We start from the raw sequence: 13,172 nt of genomic DNA on the forward strand, positions 1-13,172 counted from the left end.
GCAGGGATACAGAAATAAGAACTACATATTTTGGCAGAGAAACCAGCAGGAATAACAAAAAATCTCATTGGAAAAAAAACCCAAACAACATCTGCATTTAATATTTTAGGCTAGGAAAGTCCGTGAAAAAACTACAGATCAGTGAAACCAATTTTTTTTTTTCCAAGGAGAATATGCAGAGGAACACCATTATTACTACAGAAGAGATGGAATTAAGACAACAAAAACCACAGTAAGGCCATTTCTCTCTCAGGCCTCTCAATGTTTATTGCAAACAAGCAGCTCAAGGAAGAAAATACTGAAAATTCTGGATAATAGGATAATAACCTTATCTTGACTCACATATGGAAGATCTTGCTTGACTATTAACATAGGAGAAATTACTGCAATGCTTTCTTATGAAATTTTAATGTAAAACAAGGAAAGAGCAGAGTCCTGGGTATGCCAGTGTTACTCCCACAGGGAGCTCCAATGTGAGCAGCCTTTTAAGGAAAGTCAGAACCAGGAGACCTGTATGACAACTTAGATGGAATATTGCAGGTCTCATTCCTCAAAGGGCTGCTTGGAAGTTAGACTGTAACTACTTTGACCAAAACGATCAGTCTTGCAGTTTGACTCTTTTCCAAGTGGAATAAACTCTGCATTTCTCACCATAAGAATCACAGAATTTCCATGTGGAGGATGAAAAATTGTTAGTTCATACTAGTGAATTTGTTTCTCTCTCTTTTTTTTTTTTTTTTTTTGCTAAGATAGAAATGACATTTGCATTAACACACTAAGCCACCCCTGCCTGCATTAAAGAAACTGGAGGAAACTGAGATCTACAAGACCAGAAACTGCCCCTAAGGTCCAATCTTACAATAATATGTGTTGTAAGACACCTATGAAGGTGACCTGGTCCAGGCCCCTTTTCAGCTGCTTTGAGCTCAGGGTTCATCGCGGCAGACACTCACTGTTTGAGCAACAGAGTAAAGACTGAGGAGCTCACTACTCTGTTCAGACTAACCAGGAGAAAGAAGAATAAATCTTTTCATTAGAAGAATAAAGATAGCAAAAACTGCAGAAATTTTGGTGTGGGCTTCAGGGTGATAATGAACAGGGGGCTGAGTGAAATGTGACCTGAACCTTCTCTAAAGTCCTTGGAAATAATAGAAAGGGTAACAAAAGCTAACTACAGCATAAAGTCATAATCAACACTGTGCATATGTGAATAGTAGATCATAGAAGCACATCTATAAGAGAAATGTTTAAGCAGAAGACATTAATAAAATTAAAAAACCCTCATTTTGGTTTTCTTCAGGCACCAGTTATATCCAATAAACTGTCTGTATAAGGAAGATGCATATTGTTATCTAGCTCACAAAGCAAAACAATACTACAGGCTTTGAGATATTTCAATCAGAAGCAAATCTGATGAAATGAAACAGAAATCTAGACTGAAGCAAATCAGTAGCTTACTGACAGCAAGGGTATCAATTTCAAGAGCTCTGACCAACCAAATAATGGATATCAAGATTTGAACTTTATGGGTTATTTAAACTATCAGAAATCTTGTAAAATTTGAAATCCTGCAATCACCACATTTGCTAATTCTCTAGGTGAAAAAGAGGATAAAATATTTGTCCCATAGGGAAAAATCCTCCAAATTAATGTCTGCTTGTCAACTGTGAGGCACACCTTACTGTGGGGAAATGTCATGAATATGATATGTCTTTCCTTGGGCAAAAAACCAAATGGATGTCAGCATTCCAATGAAATCACACTGTACAGGTGCCTCTAAAACAGTTTTTTAAAAGAAAAAAAAACCCAAAAAACCTGTTGCATTAGAAAGCATCTGACTGTGCCACACATTTATTTAAAAGGTCTGTGTCCTCACAGTCATAAGTTTTCAAATCTCTATTTTACTTTCATCTCAAAGTATCAGACTTGCAGTCAAGTCACCAGGAACACATAAAACTGGCATATATAAGACAGAAAGGCAACAAACCTCCATAATATATACAACTTGATTTGTTTAAAATTAACCTTCACAAGTTGTGGTACACCTATGAAAGTCCATTTTCATTTCCATCTCCATATTATCATGGTATGAGTCTGCTAAAACCAAGTACTTGATAACTGTACTCATAGTCAAAACTCTTTTTTCTGGCAGTGCATTTTTTCTGGATCTAGTCACTTTTCAGACAGCTAAATGGACTCACAGAATACTACACCATAATCCTCATCCCATTTAACTTCTGTCTTTGTACTTACTGACAGCTGCATGCAATTTTTGACGAGTGACTGTAAAAGTCTCTTTGTTGCCTCCCTAACACTGTCCAAATTCCTGAAATATTTAAGGTCTGGCCATTAGCTCCTAATCTTTAAAAGCTGCCTTGTGTAAAGGCCAGCTCAAAGGGAGAAGGGTGTCTGCCTTGCTGCAGAGCTTCCCAGAGGTGTAGCAGTGTCGAATGTAAAAGAGTGAAGCAAACAAACAGCATGATCTGGCACCCAGGTTTTCCCTGCTGCTTGTCTCCCCCTTCACACCAAAAAGTTGTTTGTCTTGCTTCCTTCCCTCCTGTTGGTTGTGGGCAGTTAACTCTTTAGCTTCTGGGCCAGGCACTACCTGAAGCAGCTCAACAGGACGCCTGACCTTGGCCAACACGACTGCAGACTGTCTCTGCCAGGTACAGCTCAAGAGCCCACATCTGCTCAACTACAGCCCTGAACTGCCTTGATCCTACAGGGTCTTTCTGGTTTGGACTTACCCATGAAGGCTCAGATAACAGATTCACAATTTTTATGCCTTTTTGGGAAGTCTTTGTTTAGGTCTGTCTGCTTTAGATCTGTCTTGAACTGCCTTTAGCTCTGAATGCACTGGACCTTCAGACCAGCAAAGTGTGAAGGTCCAGTGCAAAGGGGGTTCACACAAGCCTCACTTCAGGAAAGCTGGGAAAAATAGAGTCTCTAATTCAGCTTGTCAGATTCTCCAAAAAGTGTTCCCAGGCTAAGAGCTTCTTCCCAGTTAATCCACCTTTTGCTACTGAGCATCTCTCTTTCCATATATTGCTGGTACTTTTGTAAATGCCGATCATTTGTGGGAGGGATTTCTATTTCTCTGCCAAGTTTCTTTTCCAGCTCTACCTCTTTTACAGCTCTTCCCTTTGAGGCTAGTTATGGAAAAGTTTCCTTCCCAGTCTAATATATTCCTTGATGATTTTTAAACATAAGAGGGACTTTGTTAATGAATATTGAACTGTGTTTAATTTTTACTCTTCCTCCCATTTGCAGTCAGTTTTATCCAAAAGCACATTTCCTTCATCTAATGAGCAGTTCCTGAGAGACAGGAGACTTTTATGATGGACATGTGATGTTTCTTGGCAGAACAGATACTGTCTAACCACTTTTTTGTTTTCCCTGAATTTAGCATGCCAGCAAGCCTGGATTTAAGGGGTAACAGTAACTTCTGTGCTTCTGCCAAAGCTCTCAAGGTGTCCTCACAATTAGGAAACACAAATTTTGCTTGGAATGCCAGTTTTATTGAACAGAGCCACTCTGAGGACTTTACATCCTTAAATCAGGTGCAATTTATACCAAAGGTATTCAATTTTGGGCAGTGGTCCTCTGGATCCAGAAAGGCTTTCACTGTCTTTTCTTTTTGAGGTTGGGGTTGGTGAATGGTAGCTGCTCCCTTCTCAGAAATGCCTTTATATCTTAGTTTATCTAAAACAGAAACCACCAAAGCCAGATGAATGGCCTTGCAAGAAAAACCCCAAGTGGTGCTCATTAACTTTCTGATGCAATTAGTAAACAATGTAACAAAAGACAAGTGCTTTTCTTCTGGGCTCTGAATTTTACCATAAAAAGAAGAACACTTTTTAATGAGGTTTGATATTTAAAGATAAATCATGCTTATTTGCACTAGTTGCATGAGAGGCACACTATGAACTGGGATTCACTTACTCATTTTTAGTTTGCCAGTTCTTTTGAGACACTGGAAGAAAATGATTCTATTCAGGACAAATGTGGTTTTCCTTTCACAGTAATTTGGTTACTTTTGACAAGTAGTCTTTCTGATACAATAGGTCACTTCTGCACCTTGTCCAGACCACAAATACTCTTGTAAACTTCCTAAAGATTCCTGAAATATATTTTATCAGTTAACTTACAAGGAAGCTAAACCAAACCATACATTTTTTCCCTATCAAAATAGGAGTAAAACTGATCAGGTCTTATTTCCATTTGATGTGGAAGACAGCTGACAGTCTAAATAAGTTGGATTAACTTAAAAAAATTATATTTTTTAGCTACCTTGTGTCAGGTTTTAGGTTTTCCACTGTAGAATGAGTTTGATTTGTAGTGATAATTGATTTCTCCTTTTCACCGTCACTTCCTCCATTTTCAGTTGACACAACCTCATACTCTGGAAAATTACAGTAAAGAAAAATTAGATCAATTAACATCTCTCACTTGAGCTTCTTAAATACAACTAGATAGTGAATGAGTATGCAATTTTACAGGAAATCAGCCTTTCTCCCTTTTGCCAGCCTGAAGTCAATACATGATGTGGATATTTTATTTCACTCAAGTTGAAAAAAAAATGCAGGAAATGAATGAACATGCACACATAGACACACACCAAGAACTACTGAGCCCGTCCAGTGCCTGCTTGTTACTCAGGGCACAAGATAATAAATTGCTCTTCATTTCTGTGGCAACACAAACAAGCAAAGCATGAGCAGAATGGTCTTGGTTCCTGACACCTGCAGTTTTTATGAAAACAAGGAGGTGAGTGTGATCACTGTTTTGGTTGTTATTTGTCAGACCTTTCCATTATGCTTTGGTTTTGGGCATACCCAATGAAACCCCTTGTAGGCAGTTAAAGTCAAGCAAAGTAAGCATTCAAAAGGCAAAATGATGCAACAAGTTATGTTTTCTGTTTCCACCTTTCTGTCTGAAACAGTGCATTTATTTTAAAAAAAGAGATGTGATGCTTAACTAAGATGATTGGAAAAGCATGCACAAACTACAAAAATAGAAAGAGATGACAGCAAAACTGGTTTAAGCCTGTCTAAACAAGTAATGTAGTACTGGTGCCAATATGAAGCAATCACTGTTTTCAGAAAACAGGATTCAATGCCTTCTCTTGAATTCAGAATTGATTTTGATGACTCATTACATGAGTTGTTAGTTAATTTCAATGTTCAATTTTTGTCAGCCAATGTTGAAATACAGAAGATGATGGAAGAATTAAGAATGGCCATCTTGCATGTTTACCTGTCTGTGTGCTGAGCCCTGCATGACTCACAGGCATTTATTCTTCATATAAACCCCTTCCTTTAGAAATGAAAGAAAAACCAGATTCTTTTAACAGAGTGAAGGGCTTGTTGACGCTCTTGCAGTGGGTCATAATACTGCAAGTATTATGCTGGCAAAGCTCTACTGACTTACTAGATGGATGTAAGCTTTGATTGTGTCTGGCCCACTGTGAAACAACAGCCTCAGGTCAAGAAAGATGCCTACATTATGGGTATGCATCTAGATATGGTGTGCATCTAGATATGCTGTATTGTTGGAACTTCTTGACTAGACCTTACCAGATCCTGTACAGAGAGGAGCCAGAAAATTGGAGGAGATACAGAGTCATATTTCTTAAGTATCTTTTTATGTCATCACTGACACCAATGATCCTTGTGGTGTAAATCTTGTTATAATCTAGTAGCATTTTCTTATCCACACTGGAGCTGACAGTAGCACAAAAATACCCCAAACCACTGGGCTCCTTTAATCCCTGGGGATTAAAGTACTTTTAAACGACTAAAAACTACCGCAAAAGCAAATTAGCTGGAAATACTGTATTTTCACAGAATGGAGGAAAGAAACCAAACCAACCAGTAACAGTGTCATTATCTGGTTTTTCCCAATCCAATATGACAAAGGATGGACAGCCCTCCACAGTCACCACTGTGAGGTTGGTTGGAGGATTCTGTGGAGGACGAGTGGGCTCTTCCTTGCTGCCAACTTCTTCTTGGGGAAAATGTTCAAGAGAGCTTGTGATGGAGCAAGGCACATCATCATCTTTCTTCATGTACTTGACATGGGGGGCTAAGAACAATATAGGAAAGAGCTGTTATTCAGTAGAGTGTTTTTACAAAATGGCAGTGCCATTTTACCTGGCGCACAACATCCATCTCAGCACACCAAGCAAAAATCTGCACAAGTGAAACACAAAGCTTTCAGAATAAACCCCATATATTCAATATTAAGCTCCTTGTTCTCATTTTTGTTTGTTTGTTTTGGATTTTATGTTTTTGTTGTTGATTTTGGGGTTTTTCCTTGTTTTTCAAATTTTACTTATTGTTGTTTGACCTGGAATCTGCACTGCTTCACCCCCTTCCCACAGGGACCACTGATGAAATGAAACTCTGAAGATATTAGCAGGTGATACACACTGTTTGAAAGAATTCAAATGTGTCACAAAATAAAAAAATCAACTTTATTTCTTCTATAGTAAAATGAGACTATAATTCTACTTGCAGCTTTTGAGGGGTATGCTGATACAAAGACATACACTTTTGTTTCAACTGAAGGAGCAACAACCTTAGTCCAGAAAATGCTGGTTTGTACTGCAGCTCTTGCCTCTGCCACTAAAGTGATACAGAATCAAATAAAGTGTTGGCCTTTGAATAACCAAATAAGTTATTTTGATGTAAGATAGCTCAGACTTCATATGCTCCCTGAAATAAAAATACCATAGCTATGAATATCCTACCTTGGTACCTTGGTTTGCCTGAAGAATCTGTTTCTGATGTAGGACTCGAGCTGAAGACTGTTGCATCAACTGTAGAAAACACAGTTATAATTTGCAATAAATACAAAGTTTCAGTGTTAGAACTGCCGCATTTCACAGTTCCTCTGGCATTTTAAATAATTATAAGAATAGATAAATGGTAGACATTTGCTGGCAGATCTGCCTCTTCATTTTAGTTATTTTTTCTGTAGTGCTGTGTAAACCCTGTACTTACCTGCTAGTACAGCCAGTCATAATAAAAATGACTGATTTAATGAATGCTGCTGGATTCAATTAATGCAATATATGTAAAATACTTTTTAGACTATTGTCTTACATTTGCTTTAATTTAATTTTTTGGTAAGGAAGAAAAAGGTCAGCCATGGAAAAAGGATCTTTTTGCACTGTGCTGGCTGTTAAACTGGGGGCTTTTTTGATGTTCCTGGGATATACAGAACTATCACATTGGCACAGTAACTTCTCTAAAAATAACGATAAGGAAATAAAAAAAATTCTGTCTTCAGAGTGTACAAGTTCCACAAAATTTGAAGGAAATTGAAAGCAAATACACTGGTGAAGAGAAATGTGCTAAAGCAGTCAGGATTCATGGCACAATGTTGTATTAATTAGCCACGACACTGAACGTGATGCAAACACAACAATGGACCTCAACAGATAAAACACAATACCTTCCCAACAAGCATTTATAAATAAATCTAGCATCCAGTGTGCTTCACTGGGCACTGTGGGTCACAGTGAGTTCATGATCATTGTAAGGAGACAAGAATTTAAGTATTACTATAAATCCAGGAAAATTAGAAGCAGCTTCATTCATGACAATATACCAAGAACTGCACATTTGGACCCAAAAATTCTAAGCACATCCTCCTCCAAAACCATTACTGTATGCCACCTTGAAAAGACTTGGCTCCAAATTTGTAATCAACTCCCAGTTTTATAAAGGGCAAATCACCCACTGACCACTACAATTGCACTACTTCAATTTTTTCAATTTAAATGGTGGGAGTTCGAGCTAATAAAGGATGGTATGACATCTATGCTGAGCACTGTCAGTCACTGACAAATAATTTGTTGAATTTATGTCCTGGGAAAATTGAAACATCCAGGAAAAGAAGTGCCTTTTCCAGTCTTTGCACAGCTTTAAAAGGCCAGAGAGTGGTATTGAAAGCCTACTAAGCATGTATGGATTTCTGGGAAGACGGAAGCAAAAGAAAAATGGAAACCTTAATGTTAATTACAAAAAAAACCAACCCCCCCCAAAAAAAAGAAGAAACCAGAACTGTTTATAACATGCTTACCATAATATTCTGGAGTTGCAAAAGCTGTTGGTGTCTTATATAATGTTCCTGTCCTCACAGGTGGTGTTGGTCCAGCAGGCTTAGCTATAGTGACAGACGGAGGGACTTGTAGCAACAAGACATTCAGCATTTGAAGGAGTCAAACAGCTTTCTCATTTTCTAAGAGAACTCAGTTTGTGGCAACTGCTTCATGCAACAGGTATTTTCATTTAAATCCTAGTAATCCCTCAGCTGGATCCAGGAAAGTTCTGAACTGTGCTAGTTGCAAACATAACCTAATCCTAAAACCCAGTAAGAAATTTCTTTGCTACTTTGAGGATGTCTTGGAGGACTTTAGTTGGCTAGAATATAACCTGGTTTGATGCACAGAACCATTCTACACAGACTGGTAAAAGGGTGCAAAAGGACCAGCACTAACATTGCTGTTCCTTCAAGAAGAGCACATTTCTTCCTGAGTTGCAAGGCACAATGGCTGAAGTCAGCAACTGAAACCTGGATTTTTCCCTCAAATATAGGTAAGATTAATTTCTGCTCTCAATACAGCACATACATTAGTGGTGCTGGAACATTTCTAGTGATAAACACCAAGTCCTTAACTGTGGTCTGCTTTGAGAGTTTAGAGTTTAACCACAGAACAGTACTGGAGCTTACACTAAATGAAATTAAGATACATTTCAAATGAAAACAAAGAAAATGCAGCCAAGTCCAGCATTTTCAACATTTATAGCACTATATTGCTCAAGAAGAAAAGTTCCCTTGCTGAATTAATTTCTGTAGTAGGTTCCATAAGTCAGTCAGAAACTAACTGATAGAGGCAATATTATCACCTAGAATTAGACAACTATTTAAAAAAAAGTATTTTAGATTATGTGACATTGCTGTTATGCTTCAGCTGTTACCACCTAATAAAGAAAACAGGTTTCTAAGAGGCAAACAATCCACAGTAAAGGTCTTGATTTCTTGCATAATGGCTGCAAAAGACAAGAATTAAATTCATAAAACATGCAGATACTCCCAGATAACCATGATATGACAGCGAAATCTCAACCCTGAAGAGTCAAGAACTATATAATGTAGTTATGTCCCTGTCATTTATGATACAGAACATGGTAACTGAAGGTAGAACTCTGGTGAGCCAAGTTTAAGGCAACAAAAATCCCTACTTTCCACTAATTTTCTTAATGAAGTGGAAATCTGAAAGATTCTTGCTAGAGTTCAGTTTCACAAAGTTTCTGGAACTCTCATTTCCATTTTTTTTACCCATTCAGGAGACTTTTAATGTCTGCATAGAAACCTTTCCATAATATCCACTGGATGAGTTAGAAAGATGCAAGTAAGGAATTAATCACAGTGTTAATGAGAAATAGGACAGAATTCTGACAGGGAAAATCCAAGAAGAACATTGAGGCAAATTTTTCCTGTTGGTACAGTGGAACTGTCTCTCTCTCCAGGGAACCAGAAGAAACAAAATTACAATGTTTAAAACTAAGCTGGATAAAACACTAGGAAACACAGAAGAAGGAAAAATCTTCTACTGTCCCCACAAGGAAGAACCAGATCATTTAACCAATTTATTCCATCCTGAAAGCCTAGGAAGGTATGGTAAATGCTGACTACCACATAACCTGGCCTCCACTGTCAGGAAAAAGGTTGAAATTTCAAAACACTGGTAAATTAATTAGACACTTAGTGGAGAGAATTAGTATAGATTCCAATACAAGCAAAAGAAAATACATCAGGTCTAAGACTGATGATGTCTTCTGTTTTCTGGGAGCTATTACTAAGGAAACATCACCCAACAACAAGTACAGACACAGTATTTCAATCTTGGCTCTGCCGATGAATAAATATACAGATTGTCTCATCCATCCTGGAGATTCTTGCCACCCATCTGCCACACACAATACTAAAGTATTATTTAGGTCTTTAGTTCCTTAATAGAAGATAAAGTCCAAAATAAAATAAACAAAACAAAACAAAAACCAAAACCCACAATAGGAAATCCCGTAGAGCCGTATATTCATATATAGCTGTACATTCTAATATACAAAGACCTTTATATCTCCAAGGAACTACAGAGATCAATATGAAGAGGAAAAAAGCTGTCATGATGTTAAGCTTAAGGAGACGATAGTTTCTGACTACATGGAATAATGTTAGCCTAAGGATTCTTATATAGAATCCACTGACAGAACATCCATGTGGATACTGAATACCCGCTTCAGGATTAACTTAAAATAAAATAGGAAAGGTGAAACTTTCTATGTCCTCTTAAACCAATACTGAGGAGCTAGAATACTTTAGCACAATAATCAAGCTAAACTCTGCACATGAAACAACTCAGCTCTACCTCCCAGTGCAGTCAGTTGTCTGGATGACTATTAGCTCATTTTTTGCAGTGGTTAATGGATGTACCATATATATATGAGCAATTCCATAACAAATAACTGGTTAGGACTAGGCACTGAAGCACAATAGTGAACATCTCCCATCCAACATGCACATTAAATAGCAAAAAAATGACATCAGTAGACATGAAATATTCTTAAGGCTGATCTTAAAGGATGACTTGGAGTTGCTATTTTGCTTTCAGCTTCCTTACTAGGTGTGATTTCAATATAACTAGGTTAGGGGAAAAAAAAGAAACAAAGTTTTTGTAAGAAGACAAAAAACACAAGGCCTGTGTGTTCCAAAAGATTAGTTTCTACAGATATCACAGATCAAAGAAATCTATACTATAGAATTCTCTGATACCCTGATAGCCAGTATTATCTCACACACAATAAAATGTTTATGCTGAAAAGGCTGAAATACCTGGACTCCCCGGTTTACCAGTCACGGTGTTGGGAGGCAGAGGTTTTCTTCTCATTTGTGTAGGTCTGACAGGAGGTATAGGAGGGTGCTGAGGGCCAGGTGGTATAGTCACTGAATGACATTACAAGACAACATATTAATTATTTAACTTCAAATTCCATTGAATCAGAAACACACTAGAAGTTGTATTCTGACTTGTCAAGCAATGTTTCATATCTGATTTAATATCAAAGGGGGAGAGGTGATATTAGGAGATGATCTGAGCTGCATTTTCAACCTTAAATCTCTCAGAACTGTGTGCCCTGAAGTTTTAAACAAAGTTTACACTGAAAAGAAATGTAGTTCCTTTGAGATTTTGCACAAGAGCTTCAGTGATTCACTTTCTGTGCAGCTACTCATTTTTGTCAAAAGTAATTTTTTGGCATTGAAATGGGTACATCCTCATACAACAAACACCACCCCAATGTGCTAGGAAACATCTTCAGTATCCTACTCACAAAATTTCTGACCTCTTGTACTTTCTGACTAATACAACTGGCCACCCTCAGCTTGAAGCAAAATATGTAAGAAAACAAAATTATCATTAGGAACCCTTTATTCTAGTTATTCAAAACTGAAAAAAGTTACTGTCACCTCATACACCGACATGGCTAAAAACAATTACTGTTGTCGAAATTTCTGAAGCACGCAATTTGGTTATTTCAATGTGCAGCTCCAGCCAGTACCCATTACATTAATCTGATAATTTCTTTGACAGTGAGGTCTAAAAGGAAAACCTAAGCCCCTTAATTCATACTTACAAATCATTTTACTGTATTTTCCAGACAATTATGAAGGATTTTATTATGCAAAGGAAAGGCAAAGGAAAAGATTTTTGTTCCACTATTCACCTTTGCCCTTCTTTCCTTAAGAAAATCCAGGAGATATGTGCAACACATTTATGTAACAAAAGCCTTTTTGTACCTAAAAGGAGAAAATCCTCAAGAGTAGTATAATGCTCATAAGGCTGCCAATGTCAACAACTATGCAAGCTGCCTGATACTGAATTACTGGCTCCATAAGGTACTGCAGGTCCTGTGTATCAGACCTTAGCTCACCCTATAAATAGAGAGACTGTGGGTGAGGAGGGAGCAGATCCAAAGACTCATTTAGGAGAGCTTTTTTGGAAATACTTACAATATACAACCAGGAATATCTCCATGTCTCTTTCTTCCTTTTTCCTTTTTGGACTCTTGCAGTCTCTTATAAAACAGTTGATTTATTTTTTAAAAATCACTCAGATCAAGACAGAAAATAATGCTCTACCTAATTTAGGAGGATGTAGTGGTTTTGAAAATAGCATTTGTAGGTTTCATAGTAATTCTTAATTTCCAGATGAGATCAAAAAAATATGCTTAAGGCCAGAAAAAATAGAATAATTTTTTGCATATATGTCATCATACCCTAGATATTGCTATATGGTAGTATTCATCATTACTTTTCCCCTGCCCAAAGGGAAGGGGTTGTCCAAGGTATTTATGAAGTAAAGATGTGCAAGTATTGACTTGCCAGTTGTTTCTATCATATTTTCTGAGCAGCACAACTACAACAGTTATAGGCAAACTAAAACATCACATTCAAAGTACTGGGTCACAATTGAATCTACTGTAGTGTACTCTGGAAAAAACAAGAACTCCTACTTTTCCCTTCTTTTACTTCCAACAATGATTTGGGTGCTGGTCAATGATGCTACAAAGTCTAATTACCAGAATGTGAACTTGTAAACTAGGATGCACAATAGAATTTAGGGATGTTGTGAGTGTAGATTCTTGTAAGGACAACAACATGGTGAAATGTTCTTATTTAATTAACCTCTAGGCTTCTTTATGACTGGGAGTCCTTAACTCAGACACTCTTGGTGAAAGAGAAGGATGAGCAGCCTCTTAGGGCAGACATCTTAATAGGTGATACAGACAATGGGAATGAGTGCACCCTCAGTGGTTCTGTGGATGATACCAAGCTGGATGTGCAGTGGACACACTGGAGGGAAGGATCCCATCCAGACAACCCTGGCAGGTTGAGCAGTGGCCAATGCAAACCTCCTGGACTCCACCATGGCCAAGCACAAAATCCAGCTCCTGGACTGGGTGCAATCACCAGTCCCAGCACTGGCTAGATGAGAGATTAAAAACAGCCCTGCTCTGCAGGTATGGACTTGAGAATACTGCTGGATGAAAAACTAGAGACAAACCAGCAACGTGGGCTTGCAGCCCAGAAAGCCATGTGTATCC

At 37.8% G+C, this 13,172-nt stretch overlaps 1 protein-coding gene across 27 annotated transcripts in view; it reads right to left on the reverse strand.

Annotated features, from left to right (window-relative positions):
* The window catches only part of ABI3BP (ABI family member 3 binding protein), a 137,038-nt gene that overhangs the window by 14,340 nt on the left and 109,526 nt on the right, over nt 1–13,172 (reverse strand). For all 27 annotated transcript variants that reach the window (XM_050987252.1, XM_050987295.1, XM_050986933.1 and 24 more), the window contains 5 exons: nt 10,903–11,013; nt 8,089–8,172; nt 6,752–6,820; nt 5,872–6,084; nt 4,291–4,402 (listed from right to left, as the gene is read on the reverse strand). In XM_050987252.1, the coding sequence (XP_050843209.1) occupies nt 4,291–4,402; nt 5,872–6,084; nt 6,752–6,820; nt 8,089–8,172; nt 10,903–11,013 (589 nt within the window). The remainder of the gene's footprint in view (nt 1–4,290; nt 4,403–5,871; nt 6,085–6,751; nt 6,821–8,088; nt 8,173–10,902; nt 11,014–13,172) is intronic.

This window comes from Serinus canaria, chromosome 1 (genome assembly GCF_022539315.1).
Source record: "Serinus canaria isolate serCan28SL12 chromosome 1, serCan2020, whole genome shotgun sequence".
NCBI classification, from domain to species: Eukaryota; Metazoa; Chordata; class Aves; order Passeriformes; family Fringillidae; genus Serinus; species Serinus canaria.